Here is a 19,356-nt window from a genome sequence, read left to right on the forward strand (position 1 = left end):
TGACACATTTCCCCATACAAAACTTATAATTCTTGACATTTTTATTGCACTTCATTAAAAAGACCCCCTCCCTATCGCAAGACGATCTTTAAAAAAGAAGAAAACAAAACACTGTTAAAATCAAAGCACTCTCTCCGAGGAAGGGCCAAATTCTTTCCTCATATATACACCTCATTAATTTCAATGTGATTGTGGTATAATCTGGGCAGCAACTGGCCCCAAGTTGGAATAAAACCACTAACATTATCTTCAGTTTATCATAGGGATAAATTTGAACTGATTCAATAGACTGCCACATTAGATTGAGATGTTAGAATCTGCATGTTTGTTCGTTTTTCATATAAAGCCACTCTAGCACCACTCCCAAAAGAGTCACTGTAACTAGAATATTAATTATAGAGAGAGCCAGAATCTGGACAATTTCCCACCACTTTTCTTTGCCTGAAGCAGCAAAATGATCAGCAAATTGGGTCTCACTTTCATAAAGTTCTGCATGCTGCTAGAATGTAGTATTGTTTAGGGTATACACATTGTTTGAAATCTCTAGCCCTTATAAAACATTTCAAATTAGATTTTCCTTGTCATTTGTATATGAATCAACTACTTCATCAAGTTTGCAGATGACACTAAACTGGGAGGAGTGGTAGATATGCTGGAGGGTAGGATAGGATACAGAGGGACCTAGACAAATTAGAGGATTGGGCCAAAAGAAACCCGATGAGGTTCAACAAGGACAAATGCAGAGTCCTGCACTTAGGATGGAAGAATCCCATTCACTGTTACAAACTAGGGACCGAGTGGCTAGGCAGCAGTTCTGCAGAAAAGGACCTGGGGGTTACAGTGGACGAAAAGCTGGATATGAGTCAACAGTGTGCCCTTGTTGCCAAGAAGGCTAACGGCATTTTGGACTGTATAAGTAGGGGCATTGCCAGCAGATTGAGGGACATGATCGTTCCCCTCTATTCGACATTGGTGAGGCCTCACCTGGAGTACTGTGTCCAGTTTTGGGCCCCACACTACAAGAAGGATGTGGAAAAATTGGAAAGCGTCCAGCGGAGGGCAACAAAAATGGTTAGGGGGCTGGAGCACATGAGTTATGAGGAGAGGCTGAGGGAACTGGGATTGTTTAGTCTGCAGAAGAGAAGAATGAGGGGGGGATTTGATAGCTGCTTTCAACTACCTGAAAGGGGGTTCCAAAGAGGATGGCTCTAGACTGTTCTCAGTGGTACCTGATGACAGAACAAGGAGTAATGGTCTCAAGTTGCAGTGGGGGGAGGTTTAGGTTGGATATTAGGAAACACTTTTTCACTAGGAGGGTGGTGAAGCACTGGAATGGGTTTACCTAGGGAGGTGGCAGAATCTCCTTCCTCAGAGGTTTGTAAGGTCAGGCTTGACAAAGCCCTGGCTGGGATGATTTAGTTGGGATTAGGTCCCGCTTTGAGCAGGGGGTTGGACTAGATGACCTCCTGAGGTCCCTTCCAACCCTGATATTCTATGATTCTACTTTCATTGGCTTATGTATTCTGCCTCTGGTGGTCTACTGAATCGGTACAAATTCTTCATTTTCTTTCTTTGTAACTCAGGAGATCAGATCTTGTACCTGATTTTGTTATACCGGCCCATTGCTGTCACTTAAAATTGGGCTGTGGTAAAAATATCCATAATATAAATCAACCCCCTCCCTCCCCGCATTTAATTCTGATTATAAATATTTAACATGCACAAGGGGGGAAAAAAGAACACTCCCCCAAATTACAAAAAAATAAAAATATTTAAAAAGGAGCCATGATAATTCAGATTTAACTATCTGAATGGTCAATTACATGAGACACTGTACGATGAACACCTCACTGCATCTCAATGCTCCGAAGGGTGGATCTATGAAGTTTGAAGGAACACCACAACCACAACACAAACGGGCCACGATTTTCAAGAAAGCTTAGCATCCACAGTTAGGGCCAGATTTACAAAAGTGTTTAGCATAACGCATGTCACAGTGGGAGCTTCTGGGTGTTGACTGAGCACTTTTTGGAGCCTGATTCGGATTGTGGATACTGAGCACTGGAAATTTTAGTCCAGATCTCTTTTGAAAAAGTGGCCTTTAATGTTATTTCAGGGCCATTTAAATAACTCATCTAATTCAGTGTCTTTATAAAATCAATATCACATATCTCTCCCTGCTCTGTTCTTTTAATTTTTTTATGGGGGGTGGGTGGACAAGCAACAGGGTCACATCTGATTATTATTTATATTACAGTAACCTGCCCCCAAAAGCTTGTAAGAAAATATTTATGGTACTGATAGGTCTAAATCAAAACAAACCTCTCCCCAACACCCTGAATGTTGGAGATTTTCAGATCCAAAATCAGATTTAAAATTAAACGTAATATCTTTGAAACTGCTATTGAAAAGAAGAAAAAAACAAACAAGAACACTTCAGGCTTGCCCAGAGATCTAAATGTAGAGCATTAATGTATTGTTTTGTGTGTCAACATGGAGCTATTGTAAGAGTATCTACAAAAATATCAAATGATATTTCAGTTTAAAATCATTTTACTGACAAGAGCAAGTTCCCAAACTTGCTTTTCCCCTCTTCCAGTTATTCAGCCTGAAATGCAAAATAATGTGTTTCCTCATTATCGGTTTAGATAGAAGCTGTGATTGTAATAAAGAGAACTCAGAAATATCAAAACTTTAAATGACATTACTGGGACCCTTCTGAGAAACCTTTCTGACTTGTGACTTTGTGCTGAGCACATCACTTAAAACAGTAGTTCTCAAAGCCGGTCTGCCACTTGTTCAGGGAAAGCCCCTGGCGGGCCGGGCCGGTTTGTTTATCTGCCATGTCCGCAGGTTCATCTGATCGTGGCTCCCACTGGCTGTGGTTCGCTGCTCCAGGCCAATGGGGGCTGCGGGAAGCGGCGCGGACTGAGGGATGTGCTGGCCACCCTTCCCACAGCCCCCATTGGACTGGAGCGGCGAACCGCGGCCAGTGGGAGCTGTGATTGGCCAAACCTGCGGACGTGGTAGGCAAACTGGCCTGGCTCGCCAGGGGCTTTCCCTGAACACGGCTTTGAGAACCAGTGACCTAAAATACAATAACTTCCTGGTTTGTGTAACAGGTGCCATTACTAGTATACACACCTAAACATTAGAGGGAATTATTTTCTCCTACTCCTTATCACTAAAGTCCAGATTCATGAAAGTACCTAGGCACACTCGTAAGTCCACCCACATTCAAAAAAGCAATTAAGAATGTCCCTAGCATTAAGCAAAAGTGTCTGTTTAGGCACTCAGTCTGAATACGGATGCTTTCCTGAAATGGGGCCCAAGAGGCCCAATCTAGTGTTCCTTGTACACACATCAAACCCCTTCTGAAAGGTGGCCCAGAGGTTGGCCTCTGAGTTGTAAAACCCAGGGTCAATTCCCTACTCTGACAGAGACTTCCTGCATGATCTTGGGCAAGTCACTAAGCCTCTTCAGGCCTCAGTTCCCCATCTGTAAAACAGGGACAATAAGACTTCTCTCTCTGTCTCAAAGGAAATGATGAGGAAAATACGTTACAGATTCTGAGGCACTCAGGGAGTCTTATAAGTATGTTTGAGAGGTAGAACCTCAGTTTTGGGTATCTAAGGAATGAAGGATTGAACACTATGTGGCCAACTTTAATTTTTAAGACCACTGAAATATCAGTAGTTCTAGTCCACTGTTGTAATCAATAGCTTTCCTAAAGTTCATCAAAAATGTCAGTATCCACAGTATATGAATGTGAATCTACACTGAACTTTAAGAAATAGCAGCCAAAAAAAATAAATATTCTTTTGGTCTTTTAACAGAAGAAGAAAAGATCCCAAAATGGGTAACCATGTGTCATTTTTTCACTACCAGCAATACTTATTTCTAATACATTTCCACGAGTAAGAAGAAAACTAGGGAACACACATTTCCAAGGCAATGCTTTGGCTAGACAGGACTGAAGTAGGAGACCAGGGCAAGTGTAGAGGAATGGCAGAAGGGGTAGCTCTGTGGGGTAGGGGGATTTCTGTCTCTTAGATCCTGGGAGAAGGGTGTGAGAGATCAAGGGCCTCAAAGCCAGGCCTGTGGATCCCCAGACAGAGCTGAGACCATGGCTGCCACCCAGCACTTCACCCAAACCAGTCAAGAAGGTGGCTTGAGAAGCTCTAGCTCACAAAGTGCCCCACCCACAGAGCTCTTGATTAGGGGAGATGTCTAGTCTCATCAATTGGCTGGAATGGATACTAAAACCAGAAAGAGGCACAAGAAACTGTCTGAGGAACTAGGTGAATTCCGTGGCTGGCTGATACCATGGACCGGGCCTACTTGCCAGCCTCCTGCCTCCCTCCTTATCCCAGACCCCCATCTCTTCCCAGCTCCTGATTTCCTGCCTCACTCCAGGCCCCTGCTCCTACACCCTACCGCTGACCCCTCGCTTGACTCCTGACTCTGTTCCGGCTCTGACCTTTGGCTTGCCACTGGACTGTGACCCCAGCACTGGTTCCTAGATCCTGACTCTAACCATTAGACATGACCACTCACACCCTTGAGCCTCCACAGTGGGATTTAGAAAGTCTGTACTAAAAGTTTGATATCACAAAATGCAAGATGTTGAGTGCCACCAATGAACTGTTCAGCATCCCTAGCTCCAAATGAGTGTTGAGAACATAGAATTATAGAAATGTAGGAGTAGAAGGGAACTGGACAGGTCCTCTAGTCCAGCTCCCTGCACTGAGGCAGGACTAAATATTATCTAGACCAGTGGTCCCCAACGCGGTGCCTGCGGGCGCCATGGCACCTGCCGGGGCATTTATGTGTGCCCACCTAGTGCCCAGCAGGAGAGAGAAGCCGCAGCCCTGTGACTGCCAGGGACAGAGAACTCCGGGGCTGCAGGAGGGTGCCAGTGTTCTCGGTCCCAGGCAGCCGTGGGGCCGCAGCTTAAGCCAGAGAGAAGCCACAGCCCTATGCCTGCTGGGAACAGAGAACTCCGGGGCTGCTTGGGGCGGCAAAAAGCCGGGAGCCGGACCTGGCCAGAGCCCTGCCGCTGGAGAGCCAGAGCATTGTCCCCTGGAGCCGAGCCCGGGCTGCGGCGGTGACAGGGGCTCCCTGAGTGTGTGAGGAGCCGGGGAGGGAGGGAAGCGGGGCCCGGGATGCAGGGAGGGAGGAGGGGTCCTGCTGCCGCCACCGCTACTGCTGCTGCTCTGAATCTCCCCAGGGGGGCGTGGTGTTTCCCTGCCCAAGTGGGATGTGAAGAGCGTCGCCGGGCTGGGTAGGGGGTGCAGATCCCTTTCGTGCTGATGGGGCGAGTGGCTGAGCAGCCCGAGCTGCCAGGGAGCTGCCCTCTCCTGCCCCGAACCGAGCCCACCACGCACCTCTCCTGCCTCAGACCTGCGCTGCCCCCCAGATCCTGTTCTTCAGTCCTCCTTCCTAATAAGTCATTTCCCATTTTATATTTGTGCTACTAATTATTCTTTCCTAAGTATATTACTTTGCTTTTGTCCTTATTGAATTTCATCCTATATATTTCATACCATTTCTTATTTGTCAAGATCATTTTGAATTTTATTCCTGTCCTCCAACATGTTTGCAATCCCTACAACTTGGTCTTGTCTACAAACTTTAGACATGTACTCTCTATGACATTATCCAAATCATTATCATCTTATTAATTTGTAGGTGATTACAAATTGATTGTTTATTTACACCATTACCTTTCCAGGAACCAAAATTAAGTTGACTGGTCTACAGTTTACTGGGTTGTCCCTATTTCACTTTTTATAGATTGGTATTATATTTGCCCTTTTACAGTCCTCTGCGATCTCTCCCTCCTCCACATGTTCTCAAAGATAATCATTAATGGCTCTGCCAGTTCCTTAAGTATTCTAGGATGTATCTGGTCGAGTTCTGCCAAATATATTCAGACATTCAGCATTACTCCCGCTCATGTATACACTTATCATTGAATCATAGAAATGTTGGAGTGGAAGGGATCTAGAGATGTTTACAAGTCCAGCCCCCTGTACTGAAGCAGGGCCAAGTCCAGGATAGGTGACCATCCCTGACAGGTGTTTGTCCAATTCTAAAAATTCCACTGATGGGGATTCCACAACCACCCATGGAAGCCTATTCCAGAATGTATCTACCCTTATAGTCAGAACATTTTTCCTAATATCTAACCTAAATATCCCTTGCTTCAGATTAAGCCCATTACATTTTATTCTATCTTCAGTGCACATGGAGAACAATTGATCACCATTCCCTTTATAGCAGGCCTTAACATAACTGAAGAATGTTATCAAGGTTTCTCCTCAGTTTTCTTTTCTCAAAACTAACATATCAAGTTTTTTTTTTTTAAACTTTTCCTCATAGGTCAGGTTTTCTATACCTTTTATCATTTGTGTTGCTCTCCTCTGGACTCCCTCAATTTGTCCACATCTTTCCTAAAGTGTGGCACCCAGAATTGGACACAGTTCTCCAGTTGTGGCTGAGTAGAGCAGGACAATTATCTCCATGTCTTACATATAACATTCCTGTTAATACATCCCAGAATGACAATAGCTTTGTTCATAACTGCACAGTTGACTCATATTCAATTTGGGATCCACAGTAGTCCCCAGTTCTTTTCAGCAGTACTAAAACCTAGCCAGTAATTCCTCATTTTGTAGTTGTGCATTTCATTTTTTCTTCCTTAGGGCTTGTCTACACTTACAGCACTGCAGAGGCGCAGCTTGTGACGCTGTAGCACTTAGTGAAGATGCTACCTACACCAATGAGAGACCTCCCGTCAGCGTTAGGAATTCCACCTCCCTGAGAGGCAATCGTTATGTCAACAGGAGGAGCTTTCCCATCAACATAGCACTATCTAACCAAGGGTTAGGTTGGTATAACTACATTGCTCTGGGGTGTGGATTTTCCACACCTCTGAGTGATGTAGTTATACAGACATAACTTGGTAGTGTAGACAAAGCTTAAGCAAATTACTTTGCACTTATTTTTACTGATTTTCATCTTGTTGAATACAGACCAACTCTCCGATTTGTCAAGGTCCTTTTGAATTCTAATATTATCCTCTAAAGTGTTTGCAACCCCTCCCAGTTTGGTGTCATCTGCAAATTGTATAAGCATACTCTCCACTCCATTATTCAAGTAATTAATCAGGACACTGAATAGTACCAGACACGGGACTGATCCCTGAGGGACCCTACTAGATATGCCTTCCCAGTTTGACCATGAACCATTGATAATTACTCTTTGACTACGGTCTTTCAACCAGTTGTGGACTCATCTTATAGTAATTTCATCTAGATCATATTTCCCTAATTTGCTTATGAGAATATCATGTGGGACTGTTGCAAAAGCCTTAGAAAAATCAAAATATATCAGACCTACTGCTTCCCCCCATCCACTACACCAGTAACCCTGTTAAAAAAGGAAATTAGCTTAGTTTGGCATGCTATGTTCTTGACAAATCCATGCTGGTTATTACTTATAACCCTATTATCCTCTAGATGCTTAAAAATTGATTAATAATTTATTCAAGTATCTTTCCAGGTATCAAAGTTACATTGACTGGCCCATAATTTTCAGGGTCCTCTTTGTTCCCCTTTTAGAGATAAGTATAGTATTTGTCCTCCACTCCTCTGGGACCTCACCCATCCTCCAGGAATTCTTTAAGATAACTGCTAATGGATCTGAGATTGCTTCAGGTAGTTCCTTACGTACAATAGAATAAATTTCATAAGATCTTGTTGACTTGAATACATCCCACTTATCTAAATAGCCTTTAACCTATTCTTTCCCTATTTTGGCTTGTATTCCTTCCCCCTTATTGAAGATATTAATTGAGTTGAATATCTGGTCACAATTAATCCTTTTAGTGAAGACTGAAGCAAAACAGGCATTAAATACCCAACATTTTTGATGTCATCCATTATTAGCTACTGTTCCCTGCTAAGCAGAGGACCTACACTTTCCATCATCTTTCTCTTGCTCCTAATGTATTTAAAGAATCTCTTCTGATTGCCTTTACATCCTGAGCCCCTTCCTGCACAGCGCACCCCCTCCCACACCTGAACCCCCTGCCCCAGCCCTACATTCATGGCCCTGCATGCAATTTCCCCACACAGATGTGGCCCTCGGGCCAAAAAGTTTGCCCACCCCTGCTCTAACTAGTAGCATCTGATAAATGTGAAGCCCCACCTCTATTGTTGCTAATGGAAAGGAGGAGCTTTTTTGTCTCTTCTCCTCTCTCAGAGTCTCCACTGCTCTATTCTTCCCCAAGCCTCCTGGCAGAAGGCAGAAGAGGAGAGAGCAAAGAGGTCTCTCTTAGTCTTCCCCTCTCTTAGACCTGTCCCATACATACAGTTGCATCAATTTAAAAAAAAATCAGTTTAAAAACTAATTTAGTTAAACAGATACAAAATCCTGGGTGGACGTTCCTCTCTTGGTTTGAATCTGGCTTCTTATCAGTAATTTTACAAGCACAAGCTAAATGATAGAACCAGTTTTTAAATGAATTGTATTTAAACTATTGAAATTTCTGTATGTAGATATAACCTTAGTCTCCTTTTTTTGATCCTTCTCACGAATAACTATAAATCCTGCCTCTGCTGCTAGTCAGAGATTTCCCAAGCACAAGCAGCATGAAATGACTGACACTTCACTCCCACCCACAAGTAGCAGCAACAAATCAGCAGTGGTGTTCATTTTACTCTGCCACTGCTTGTCAAAGCCATGAGCACTATAACAGCACTTGAGTTGTCTGTTTGCAGAAAATAATATAGTACTAGGTTACATACTTGATAGAAGGTGAACTACAACCAGAAGGCGAGAATCTCTTTAATGAAAACTTAAATTCTATAGAAATCAAAGTCTCACCCCGCCCCCCCATACTTGCCACTAATGAGTGGCTGAATTGATTTATCAAGCCTTTTTTGCAGCAGTTCTAGTGCTCTGATAGTTCAGCATAATGCTTCAAAAACTGCACAACAAAGGTCTGCGAGGTTTTGGTTTTTTACTTTCATAAATGGACCAATCCTCGTTGTTTCCACGGACAAAGCTCCCACTCACTCCAGTGGGTGTTTCACCTGAACAAGGAGGACAGCAACATGGACCCAAAGCATCAGCTCTTGCTCCTAACGAAGTCAATGCACGTTCATGCTTCAGTGGGAACAGGAACAAATCCTAAGACTAAACTTCACACCAAGCAACTGGGGCACACTTGCAAGGCCTGCTCACTTAGCCTTTCCTTGGAATAGTCTGCTACAGGTGTATATTTTTATTCTGTACAACATTTGTCATGCTGCGTGATACAATCTGATGTAGATAAAATACCATATCAGGGCTGTCTGGCAAAATAAGTGGACAAAGCTGATTTGCAGCAAGCTTTGATACAAACCTACTTCCAGCAAAGCAGCTCAGGAAAATATGAATATAAATTATCACAAATTCTGAATTCCATACCACCTTTGTCAACTACTTGCCAGTCTTTCAGCATCCTGTTAATAACTGCACGTTTTTAAAATGCTAATAGCCTTTTCTCCTTTCATTATTCATACACTTTATAAATAAGATTTGTGTACTTAATCTCTAAGGCTGAAAAGCAAAAACACAAATAATTCACATCCATAACTATACTGTATTTTACATAACTGAACTGCTGTTAAATAAATTCTAGATACCAAGGTCAGCAAATGAAGAACTTTTTGAAAAGCCACGATCACAGTTATCATTTTGCTCTTTACACTTCAGCTATTCCGTAAAGCTTCCAAATTGTTCCTGCAGCTGACATGACTGTCAGAGTGAATGCAGCAGTGAGGGGATGACGAGACCCAAAATGTTCACTAACCATGATGAGAGGCTCAAAGACACTTTTTTTTTTTTTAACTCCTGGTTGTATCAGTATCATTCCTGTTCGGGGGACAAACAGGTTTTTATAGCTACATTTACACACTCGTCACTGCATGCAGAGGCCAAGGGGCATTTCTTTCTGATTCTTTCTGGTGACATACAAGGAGCAAAAATGAATTTAATTATGGTTTCTATCTGTCACTTTAAACCAAAGATAATTAGAGCTTCAGATAAGAATATGCAAATAATGGTTTTAACAGGAACTCTGAGAAACGTATGCTTGCTCTGTCAGCCCTTGGGCCCTTCCTTCCTCACTTTCTTTATTAAAGTTAAATGGGGTAGTGATGTGTTGCTGATAATGGGAGATGCCGAGGTTCATAGTGAACAATATTACTTTAGAATGATACTGTAAATTACAATGCCAAAAGCATCCCCCTTCTCTTTCCTCAGCAGATAAATTCCCCCAAAGAACAAGTCCTATATCCTGGATCATATAAGGTCAAACTTTTTTTTGAATACATTTTGAGCATGGCCGTATATCAAAGGCCAAAGAAAAAGGCTCTTTACCTTTGGAGTTTATTACACCAGCTGCAGTTGAAGCCAATCTGGGCAGTGACACAGGGACCACAGCTGTTAAACTGGAGACAGGCTGGGATATGGATAAATAAATAAATAAAAATTAATACACCCATTAATCTTATAGACAATTCTTACTGCATGTGCAAAGCAAAAATAAATCCTCTCCAAAAATGTATTTAAGCGATCACTGGGCTCACAGATGTGCAGCATGACATATCAAAGATAGCCGGTTAGCATGTATTGTACAGATATATGCAGAGAAGGTACTTTTGATCTTCAGGATTTAATTTGTTTTCCATTTGTAAATTTAATCCCATTTCCAAAAACCTCCTTTCACTAAGGTTGCAAATTTTTTATTTTACTGCACACATAAATTTTTGTGTTTGACTCACAAGCTTGAACTTTTCTCCCTTTCTTCATGAAGCAAACAATGGATATATAGACACTCATTGGAAAATCATTTAGTGCAGTTATCATTCAAGATCTACTGGCAGTTATGATAAAATTCTGATCTGTTAACTTACTTGAAGCACTAGTCAGCTATATAAAGTTTTCAAACCCTCAGATTCTAGGAAAATATTTTGGAACTCTGCATTTTCCAACTACTTTGGACCTGTCCATATTAAATTTTACTTACTAGGTAGAGGTATCATCTCAACAGCTGACAGATTGGTAATCTTTGACATCTGTAGCTCCACCCTGTGGTATTCATAAATCGTTCTTCTACGGACATCTACCAGGGAGGAAAACAGGGAGGAGATATTTTCATATCTTATTGTTTTGCAAGCTGCACCCTGTGAGAAACCAATGGGTTTACCAGTTGCTTGCTATACACACACACACACACAGACAGCACATTTACCCCATGACACATTTTAACTTAACAGCTCTAGAATACGAGATTCATTTGAGAAACCATCAGAGCCTTTCACCAATAAAGGACTATGAAAATGCTGAATGAGCTCTCAGCCATCTCATTAACTCATTTAGGCAGAACTTCTAAAGCTCATACTCAAATAGATTTTAGACTATATTTCAGATATTTCCCCCAAGAATATGTTTCCCAAGCTAGATGGCTTATAGAAACATACTGTCGGAATGCCATTTGTTCTCAAAATGTGCAAACAAAAATGGTTTCATCACTTAATGTATTTGTTAGCTGGAAGCTACTTCACATCTTAATACGGCAGCCTTTGCTCAAAAGTATTGGATTAGAACTTTTTTAATATTAAAAAAATGGAGTCAAGAAAAGTGTTAGTAAAAAGGCAGCTGCATATGAAATCACTACATAAACTGAAATCAGGTATGTTTCTCAAAGCAGAAGATTCACTGCTAAGTTATAAGTGTACTGTTTTGACAGGCTTTGAACACACAAGCCCAAAGCAACAGAAGGGAAATGTAAAAAAAAAAAAAAAAACCATTTTATTGTTAGTTTCCTATTCAGTGTTCTATTATTTATTCTGGTCATCTTCAATACTCCAGATATTAAGTGTATGGCTGCAAAGCAGACCAGAACATTTGCAAATTAAAAGTATAGACTATACCACTGGTCTTACATTATATGTTTTGACCAAGAGAAGCACCTGCCAAATCGAAACAATCAGGGAATGTGTTTGAAATGAATTCCTGCTGATGCCTGAAGCTTTTGTTTGTTTTGTTTTTTAAAATCTGGCTCCTGTCCAAAAAAAAAAGGCAAATGGATACATAGATATAAATGATGGCACTGGCACTATAAATGCAGCATTCTGTCATTAGCAGAGGTGAACAGTGCAGGTTGGTTTGCCATAATCTTGTTATTTCTGAGTCTGTCACAATAAATGCCCAAGGGGGACATGTATGAAACCAGGTATTCAGGCTTTCCAAAATCCCCATGAAACAGTCTGTCACAATCACCCTGCAGATAATTACTAAAAATACTAATATTATGTAAGATTATGTCTGATATAAAAGCTGATTTATAATCATGCAGAATGCAGCGTGACTGCTAATCCCATTAAGTGATACATTTTCAGATGGATGGAGGCTTGACCCTCCCTTTTGGAGAAACAGTTGGTACCCACAAACCATAATGTGGACTTCCATACTGTGGTGACACGTGGTGTAAGAAAGCCTAGCAATAGGTAGGAATCTGAGTACTTGCACTCTTAACTACTTGATTTGCGCTGTAAGCAGGTAGCTGGAAGTACAAGCACTCAGATTTGTGTACAGTTAAAACGTATGGAAAATACAGGTACAGCTTCTTTTGAAAATTTGATTTGAAATGCACTTTTCATCCCCTTTCAAAACTCACATATTCCTCAGGCCTAATCCTCAGTCCTCTTCTTCCTAAGAGACCAAAAGCCAGAAACCAAACCAAAGCAGAAAAACACAACCGAAGTCCCCAATCCTAGACACATGCAGCATTCACTTGGGTGCTGTTGTTGCTTTTCACAGGCTGTCTATTTGGTTTGGGTATTTAACAAACAAGTATAAAGACAAAGTCCCTGCCCACCAGAGTTTGCAGTCTAAGGCCTCACTTCACCCAGGTAGTTAGGTGCATGCTTAACTGTAAGCATGCACCTAGCATGGGACTACTCATAGACTAAGTTAAGCACGGCCTTAAGCATCTTGTTGAAAAGAGGCTTTTCACTGCAATCTCTTGGGGCAGGGACTTTGTATTTATACTTGTTTGTAAAGCATCCATCACGCTTTTGGCATGACAAAAAAATATAATACCACATGTCACGATAGCTTAGATAACCTCGGTGTGTATTAGAAATACATTTCTGTTAATAGTATTTCCCTGAGCATGTGTATGAAAAATGTTTTACTTCTCTTTTAGTCTTTGTCTACCATGATTTTTTTTTTAATTTGAAAAGGATCAATAATGTATAATTCTTCAGTAACAGTTTCTACCTTGTGGGCAACTATTGCATTTACAATATAGTCCAAATAGTCCAGATGTAATATCTTTGAATAGAAAAACGAAGGCAGATTTCTGGCATAAAAGAACTGAAGAGAAAACTAGCCTCTTGAGGTAACTACACACCTCAGCACTGTTGCTAGCCTCTAAAGAGATAGCATGCTGTCACAAGACCAATTGCAATAGTCCTTTCAAGAGATTAAGCAACGTATCTGTAAATTATAGATGTCTAAAATACTGGTCTGATAGCACATTTTTCTCTACAGGATTATCACAGTGGTTTAAATGAAATAATGACATATAAACATTACTTGAATCAGAAGTGCCAGAGTTTACTACATTAGCTACAGAATGCAGGAGGCTCTGCAGATGGTGCAGTAACACAAGAGCAGCGGAGGCTTCTCCAACATATCAAAAGGGTTAGTACTTGTATTGAACTATTCTGAATGCATACATTTTACAGATGTAAACCCTGATTAGGTTTCTTCTATTAAATCTATTTCAGTTAAATCTTCTAATTTTATCTGCACAAATGACAAGGCTTTGTCACTTAAAGACCCCCCACGGATTCAACATCAGCCCTAGAATCAGCAAGAACCACTAACAAAAATAGCTTATCTAGTCAGAGAGTTCTTATGTATTTGTGAATCTAAGGGGTGAAAAAAAAATGACCTGTTTACAAATGAGTATGACAGCTCAGTACAAAATAAACAAGCTATGAAGGATATTCAGCTTATACTACCAGCAATTTATGAATCAAATAAAAAAGTTACAAAAGAGAGTTGGGCAAGTCTCAGTACAATATGACTTTTCAATCCAGCAACTACTACTATATGAGACCAACTGAGATCTTCACGCCATAGGAGCAAGTATGAATTTTGGGTTGATCATGCTGCTAATCCCATATGACTGGCAGCCAACTCCAACTGAATGCAAAAGAGTCAGAATGGTCTGAAGATTAATTTCAAAGTAATATTCACCCTCAGCACGTCAAGCACTTTCCATCTTCAAAGGTCTGTAAACTACTAACATTAACTAATGACTACAAACAAGAATCTACTGTTTGACACTAGGGAAGTGCTGCTTCCTTATAATGCATGGTTATGCATGTGTGTCCAAGGCTGTGTCTACACTGCCCCACAGCTTGGACTTCAGGGGTGGGAATAGCAGCATGCACCAAAGGGCTGCACTATAACTCCCCCATTTGAATACATTAGGTGCGCATGAAAAGGTTCCTCGTTAGCATTACTGTAGTCCTGTTTGAAGAGAACTATGTTAACACAAATGAGGAGTGATTTAGTTCATGCCCTCAGCATCTACAGGGCAGTTACACTGCAGCACTTTGGTGCACACTGCATTCACCCCCCATAATCTGAACTCTGAGGAAGCGTAGACAAGCCCTAAACTTCCAACCAAGATGTGGGTCCCTCTTTGTTAGGGTTACCATATTTAAAAATTAAAAAAAAAAAAAAAAAAAAAGAGGACACTCCACAAGGCCCTGGCCCCACCCCTTCCCCGCCCAACTCTGCCCCTTCCCCGCCCAACCCAACTCCGCCCCTTCCCCGCCCCAACTCTGCCCCTTCCCCAAAGTCTCTGCCCCAACTCTGCCCCCTCCCCTGAGCGCCCCACCTTCCCCCTCCTCCCTCCCAGCCACGCAAAACAGCTGCCCGAATGCTACCGGCTTCACAGTTTGCTTGGCAGCCCCTAGACCTCCAGACCCTGCACCCCCTGGTAGCGCTCAGGCAGCTCGGCTCTTCAGCTACACAAAGCTGAGGTGTCTGGGGGGGGGCAGCAGGAGCCGCCGCCACAGGGGAATCTGCCTGCAGCTCGCAGCCTGCCGGAGCCGCTCTAAGGTAAGCGGGGGACTAGTATTTTCCCAAACATGTTCGGCTTTTTGGCAATTCCCCCCGGATGGGGATTTGAGGACCAAAAAGCCGGACATGTCCGGGAAAATCCGGACGTATGGTAACCCTACTCTTTGTAAAACAGTCATTTTTAACATTCTCTAAAAGTTACTCAAAACACTGCAAAGTCACCAGCAGTTGGAGGAATTTGCACCTCAGTTCAACAAAAGTTATAAAATCATGGTGTGAAAGGGTAGCAGTTCAGGACACACAGATGAGATAATCTGTCAATGAGTGAGCCAACGAATTAAGCTCCAAATAATTGTTTTGTGAGTAATGTAGAAAAGCCATCCAGCAACAGACACAGTTGAGTGTTTGCCACCTGTAGTTTAGCTGGTTGGGGAAAACACTCAATAGGACAGTATTCTCTACTTCCTTGCATCTTTTACCTAGTTTGTGGGTCCAACTGAGCTGTGCTGCAGGGGCTCTCCGGGGGGGGCGGGGGGGGCAAGTGGGGCAATTTGCCCCGGGCCCCTCAGGGGCCCCCACGAGAATATAGTATTCTATAATATTGCAATTTTTTTATGGAAGGGCCCCCCAAAATTGATTTGCCCCAGGCCCCCTGAATCCTCTGGGCGGCCCTGCTGTGCTGAGCACAGGACCTGGGGATTGGGAAACAAAGGTTTTTTACACTAGGAACACTCCACATTGCCAAATCTTGGAGAGGGCTGGGAGCCAAGTCGGCCCCTGACAAAAGTCAGAGCCAGGTTAGAGCTGTTTTCACCTCAGGCACATGGTAACAGCAGCCCAAGGAGCTGTTATGTGATCAGAAGATTGCCACGCCTCTAATTAGCCAGTGAATCCTCAGGTGCATGGTTCAGCCTTGACATGCAATCAGGGAAGCATATTGGGGCTGAGATTTGGCCTTCTGTGTAGTCATCTCCATCTGTGCAAAGTGGGTGTAAAATGCTGCAAGACCAGAATGTTAAACTTGTACACCCACTTTGCACAGCTGTAGATGACCACATAACATGCAAGACAGCAGGGAATTAGGCCCTTCATTTTAAATGGTGCTGCTTCATCTTAACCCGATGAATATCAAGAGACAACCAGCAGACACCCTTCTTGGAGACTTCAGAAGTTTAACCCTAATGTTCTTTCAGGGCTGTCACTGCTGTTTACAAACCAGAGCAAAATCTTTCACAGTTTTAATATACAGAGATGTGTCTTGATTTTACATGCTTGAGTTGCACTATATATTGAGGGGCACTAATTGCACTGAAACTGGAATGTTGTTAATTGATAACTAAACGTCCATTTTGATTTGCATACACAGTGTTGTAGAGGAATTTCAGTGTTTTTAAACCTTGGGTTGACACAGCACATACTTCCTAAAATAGTTGAACTTGCCTTAACAGATCCCAGTGTGAAACATCATCAGTGGGACAAAGTCCACACATTTGTGTGTCGCATAAGAAGACCAGCATGGAGTAGCAATCCACAGTGAGGCTGTATGAAAAACCGAGCAGTGTACATTTTACACTGTACTTTGTTCATTATGGACCATGATTCTCAGTGCAGTGTGAGCTCAGCAAGCAGAACACCTGCTCGGTGTTTTAGAGTTGAGCACAGTGTCAGGTTGGAGGCAATATTTCTTCATTATTTTCTACATGAGCAATTTAAAAACAATTATTTAAAAAAAATAGGAGAAAGGTATTGAAAAAGGAGTGTCCTGGAAAAGAGAGAGAAAAGGGATCTGGGACAGAGATGATAGACCAAAGCGTAGAAATAAAAGCTTGAGAGTAGGAAAAGGGAATGCAGTAGAGAGAGAAGACTGAGAATGGCCTGGGAGTAGAAAGAAAGGGCTGGCCTGACAGAGAAGAAAAAAGAATAAGGAACAGTGAAGAGAAGGTGGCAACAGAGGTGCAAGGAGTTAGTAGTTGATATAACAGGGATGATGAAGAAAAGGAAAGACGACCTGCTGAGAGCAGCTGTAGAATTAGCCATACTATCAGAACTATTGCCAATCACAGCAATAGCTAACCTGAAGACAGGTATTAAGACTTATAGAGTGCTTTCTTACAAGAGAGAAAAGTTAATTTAAAGAACATTCAGCTTGTCTATAGACAGATCAGAGACACCCCATGACCCCATTAGCCAACTCCTATCTGACTTTCATTGCCAGACTCATCCCTCTTATTACCAATGGCACATCCCTCTTATAGTGTCCTGGATATGTACTCATGCCTCACACAAACTCAGGCACATCTGAAATGTAGCGGTTGTTCTGCACTAGCAACTCTGCACAGTATTTAGCTAGAAACATAGTCAACCAATAGGAACAATAAAATAAAAATCCAGCAAAGCAAAGAGATCTACCAAAATTCCACATCCCACTCACTCTCCCATCCCCCCAAAACCCCCAAACTGCTTTGCAATAGCAATGGGGCAAATCCTAGGAAACATCCCAGGTAAATGCATGCCGTAGACAGAGAACAAAGGGTTGCTACTGCAAAGCCTTTGGGGGTGAAAGGAGAGAGACTTTTATTAACATCAGACAAAATGGTCGCTTGCCAGAATCACATGCATATCCAGACCTTTGAGTGTTTATCAGAACTGAATTCCAAGCTTGACCCATCACTAAATGTACCACTTTTCATGTTTTGTTTGATAAGAAATCAATGAGTGAATTAAACCCAAACAGCTCTGATGCCATTTCCTCTGTTGAGATTTCCCTCATTTAGACAGTGAGACTGACTGGACTGTACATAGCTTTATCCAACATTTAACAAGAAAACTATAACTAGCTAATGATATATCCTTCCAACGATGATTGCCATCAATTGAGATAAACTGTCTATACACTAAGACTTCTCTGTGAAGAAAACAAAAATCCTTCAGTTTTGTTCCCAATTCTTATAAACAGTCCTTTTTTTTAGTCTTGGTTAAATGCTTTTTAGAGGAAATAACCAACCATAACAAAAATGAAATGCCTCCAAATCAGATTTTCAGGGAAGCATGTTTATTCATCAACATTAAGCAGTTTTGCCTGACTTTGGAATAAATGTGTTGTTTCATGAATATTTACAAAAATTATTTTCTCTTTTGGCCAATGTTTGAAAGATCCAGCTGTTAGCTCTAAATTTTCTTCCATAAAAAGCAGGGTGGTATCCTGAAGTTGGAGAGCCTGATTTACAGAGGTGCTGAGTTTCCATAATTCCAGTTAAAGTCAGTGGGAAATAAAGATGTTCAGCACCTCTGAAAAACAGACTTATTAAGCCTTTTAACTAGTTCAAAATTGTTGAGGTAAATAGAGGACAACAGCTTTATCGTCAGTCTCTGCTGGAATACTGAGTTTTGTACTTCAGTCATGAACATACGGCTATAATCATTTTTTAAATATTATCCCATTGAAACTCTGAAAATACTTTTGGTTTTAATTTTTTTTGAGCGGGTAGAAAAAAAACAATGAAAAAAGCCCCAAATAAGCCAGATGTGGTTCTAAAAGACATCCAGTGTAGAGAAATCAGTACAGTGATTCACAAAATTTATCACTGTGCCACTTTGTCTGCAATTTTCCCAACTGAACTGCCAATTGTGCTGGTTTTTTGTTTTAAATACAAAAGCTTATCTGTCTGTGCCTAATAATAGCCAACATACCATGGTTACATTTTGTACTGAACAATGGTGAAACAAGTTGAAAAGATCAAATGTAAATCAGGTGCTGCCTACTATTTAGAAGCCACCAAAGAATAAACTCTTGTATAATAGAAGATGAAATGACCCAAATGAAGAATTTTGACTTATTTCCAAAGAAATTTCACTTTTGGCATTTTGAGTTTGCATCCACTGATGTTAGAACATCTGGAAAAGTTTTGATTATATGTCCGATAAAGGTCCTGGTAAAGTGAGGTTCACCTCAGATTTCTCACACCCATTAACCTGTACTATAGAGGAAAATGCCAGAAATGCCATATGTAGAGAAAGTGATTCCTTTTGACAAAGACTAACAAGGATTATAGGTACACAAAAGGTCAAACACCTAGTTGTGTATTTAAAGAGAGCTCTGCTCAATCAAAAGAAGTTCAACTGGTTGAACAATGTAAAAACAGCCTGCACATATTATGTGCTACATCTCTGCTCCTCTGTGAAAGGAAAATGCTTGCT

General features: G+C 41.6%; 1 protein-coding gene across 1 annotated transcript in view; it reads right to left on the reverse strand.

The window, feature by feature from the left end:
- The window catches only part of PLXDC2 (plexin domain containing 2), a 366,040-nt gene that overhangs the window by 65,298 nt on the left and 281,386 nt on the right, over window positions 1-19,356 (reverse strand). The window contains exons 8-9 of the mRNA XM_034760317.1: window positions 11,081-11,176; window positions 10,432-10,513 (exon numbers count right to left, since the gene is read on the reverse strand). Of these exons, the coding sequence (XP_034616208.1) occupies window positions 10,432-10,513; window positions 11,081-11,176 (178 nt within the window). The remainder of the gene's footprint in view (window positions 1-10,431; window positions 10,514-11,080; window positions 11,177-19,356) is intronic.

Source organism: Trachemys scripta, chromosome 2 (genome assembly GCF_013100865.1).
Source record: "Trachemys scripta elegans isolate TJP31775 chromosome 2, CAS_Tse_1.0, whole genome shotgun sequence".
Lineage (NCBI taxonomy): Eukaryota > Metazoa > Chordata > Testudines > Emydidae > Trachemys > Trachemys scripta.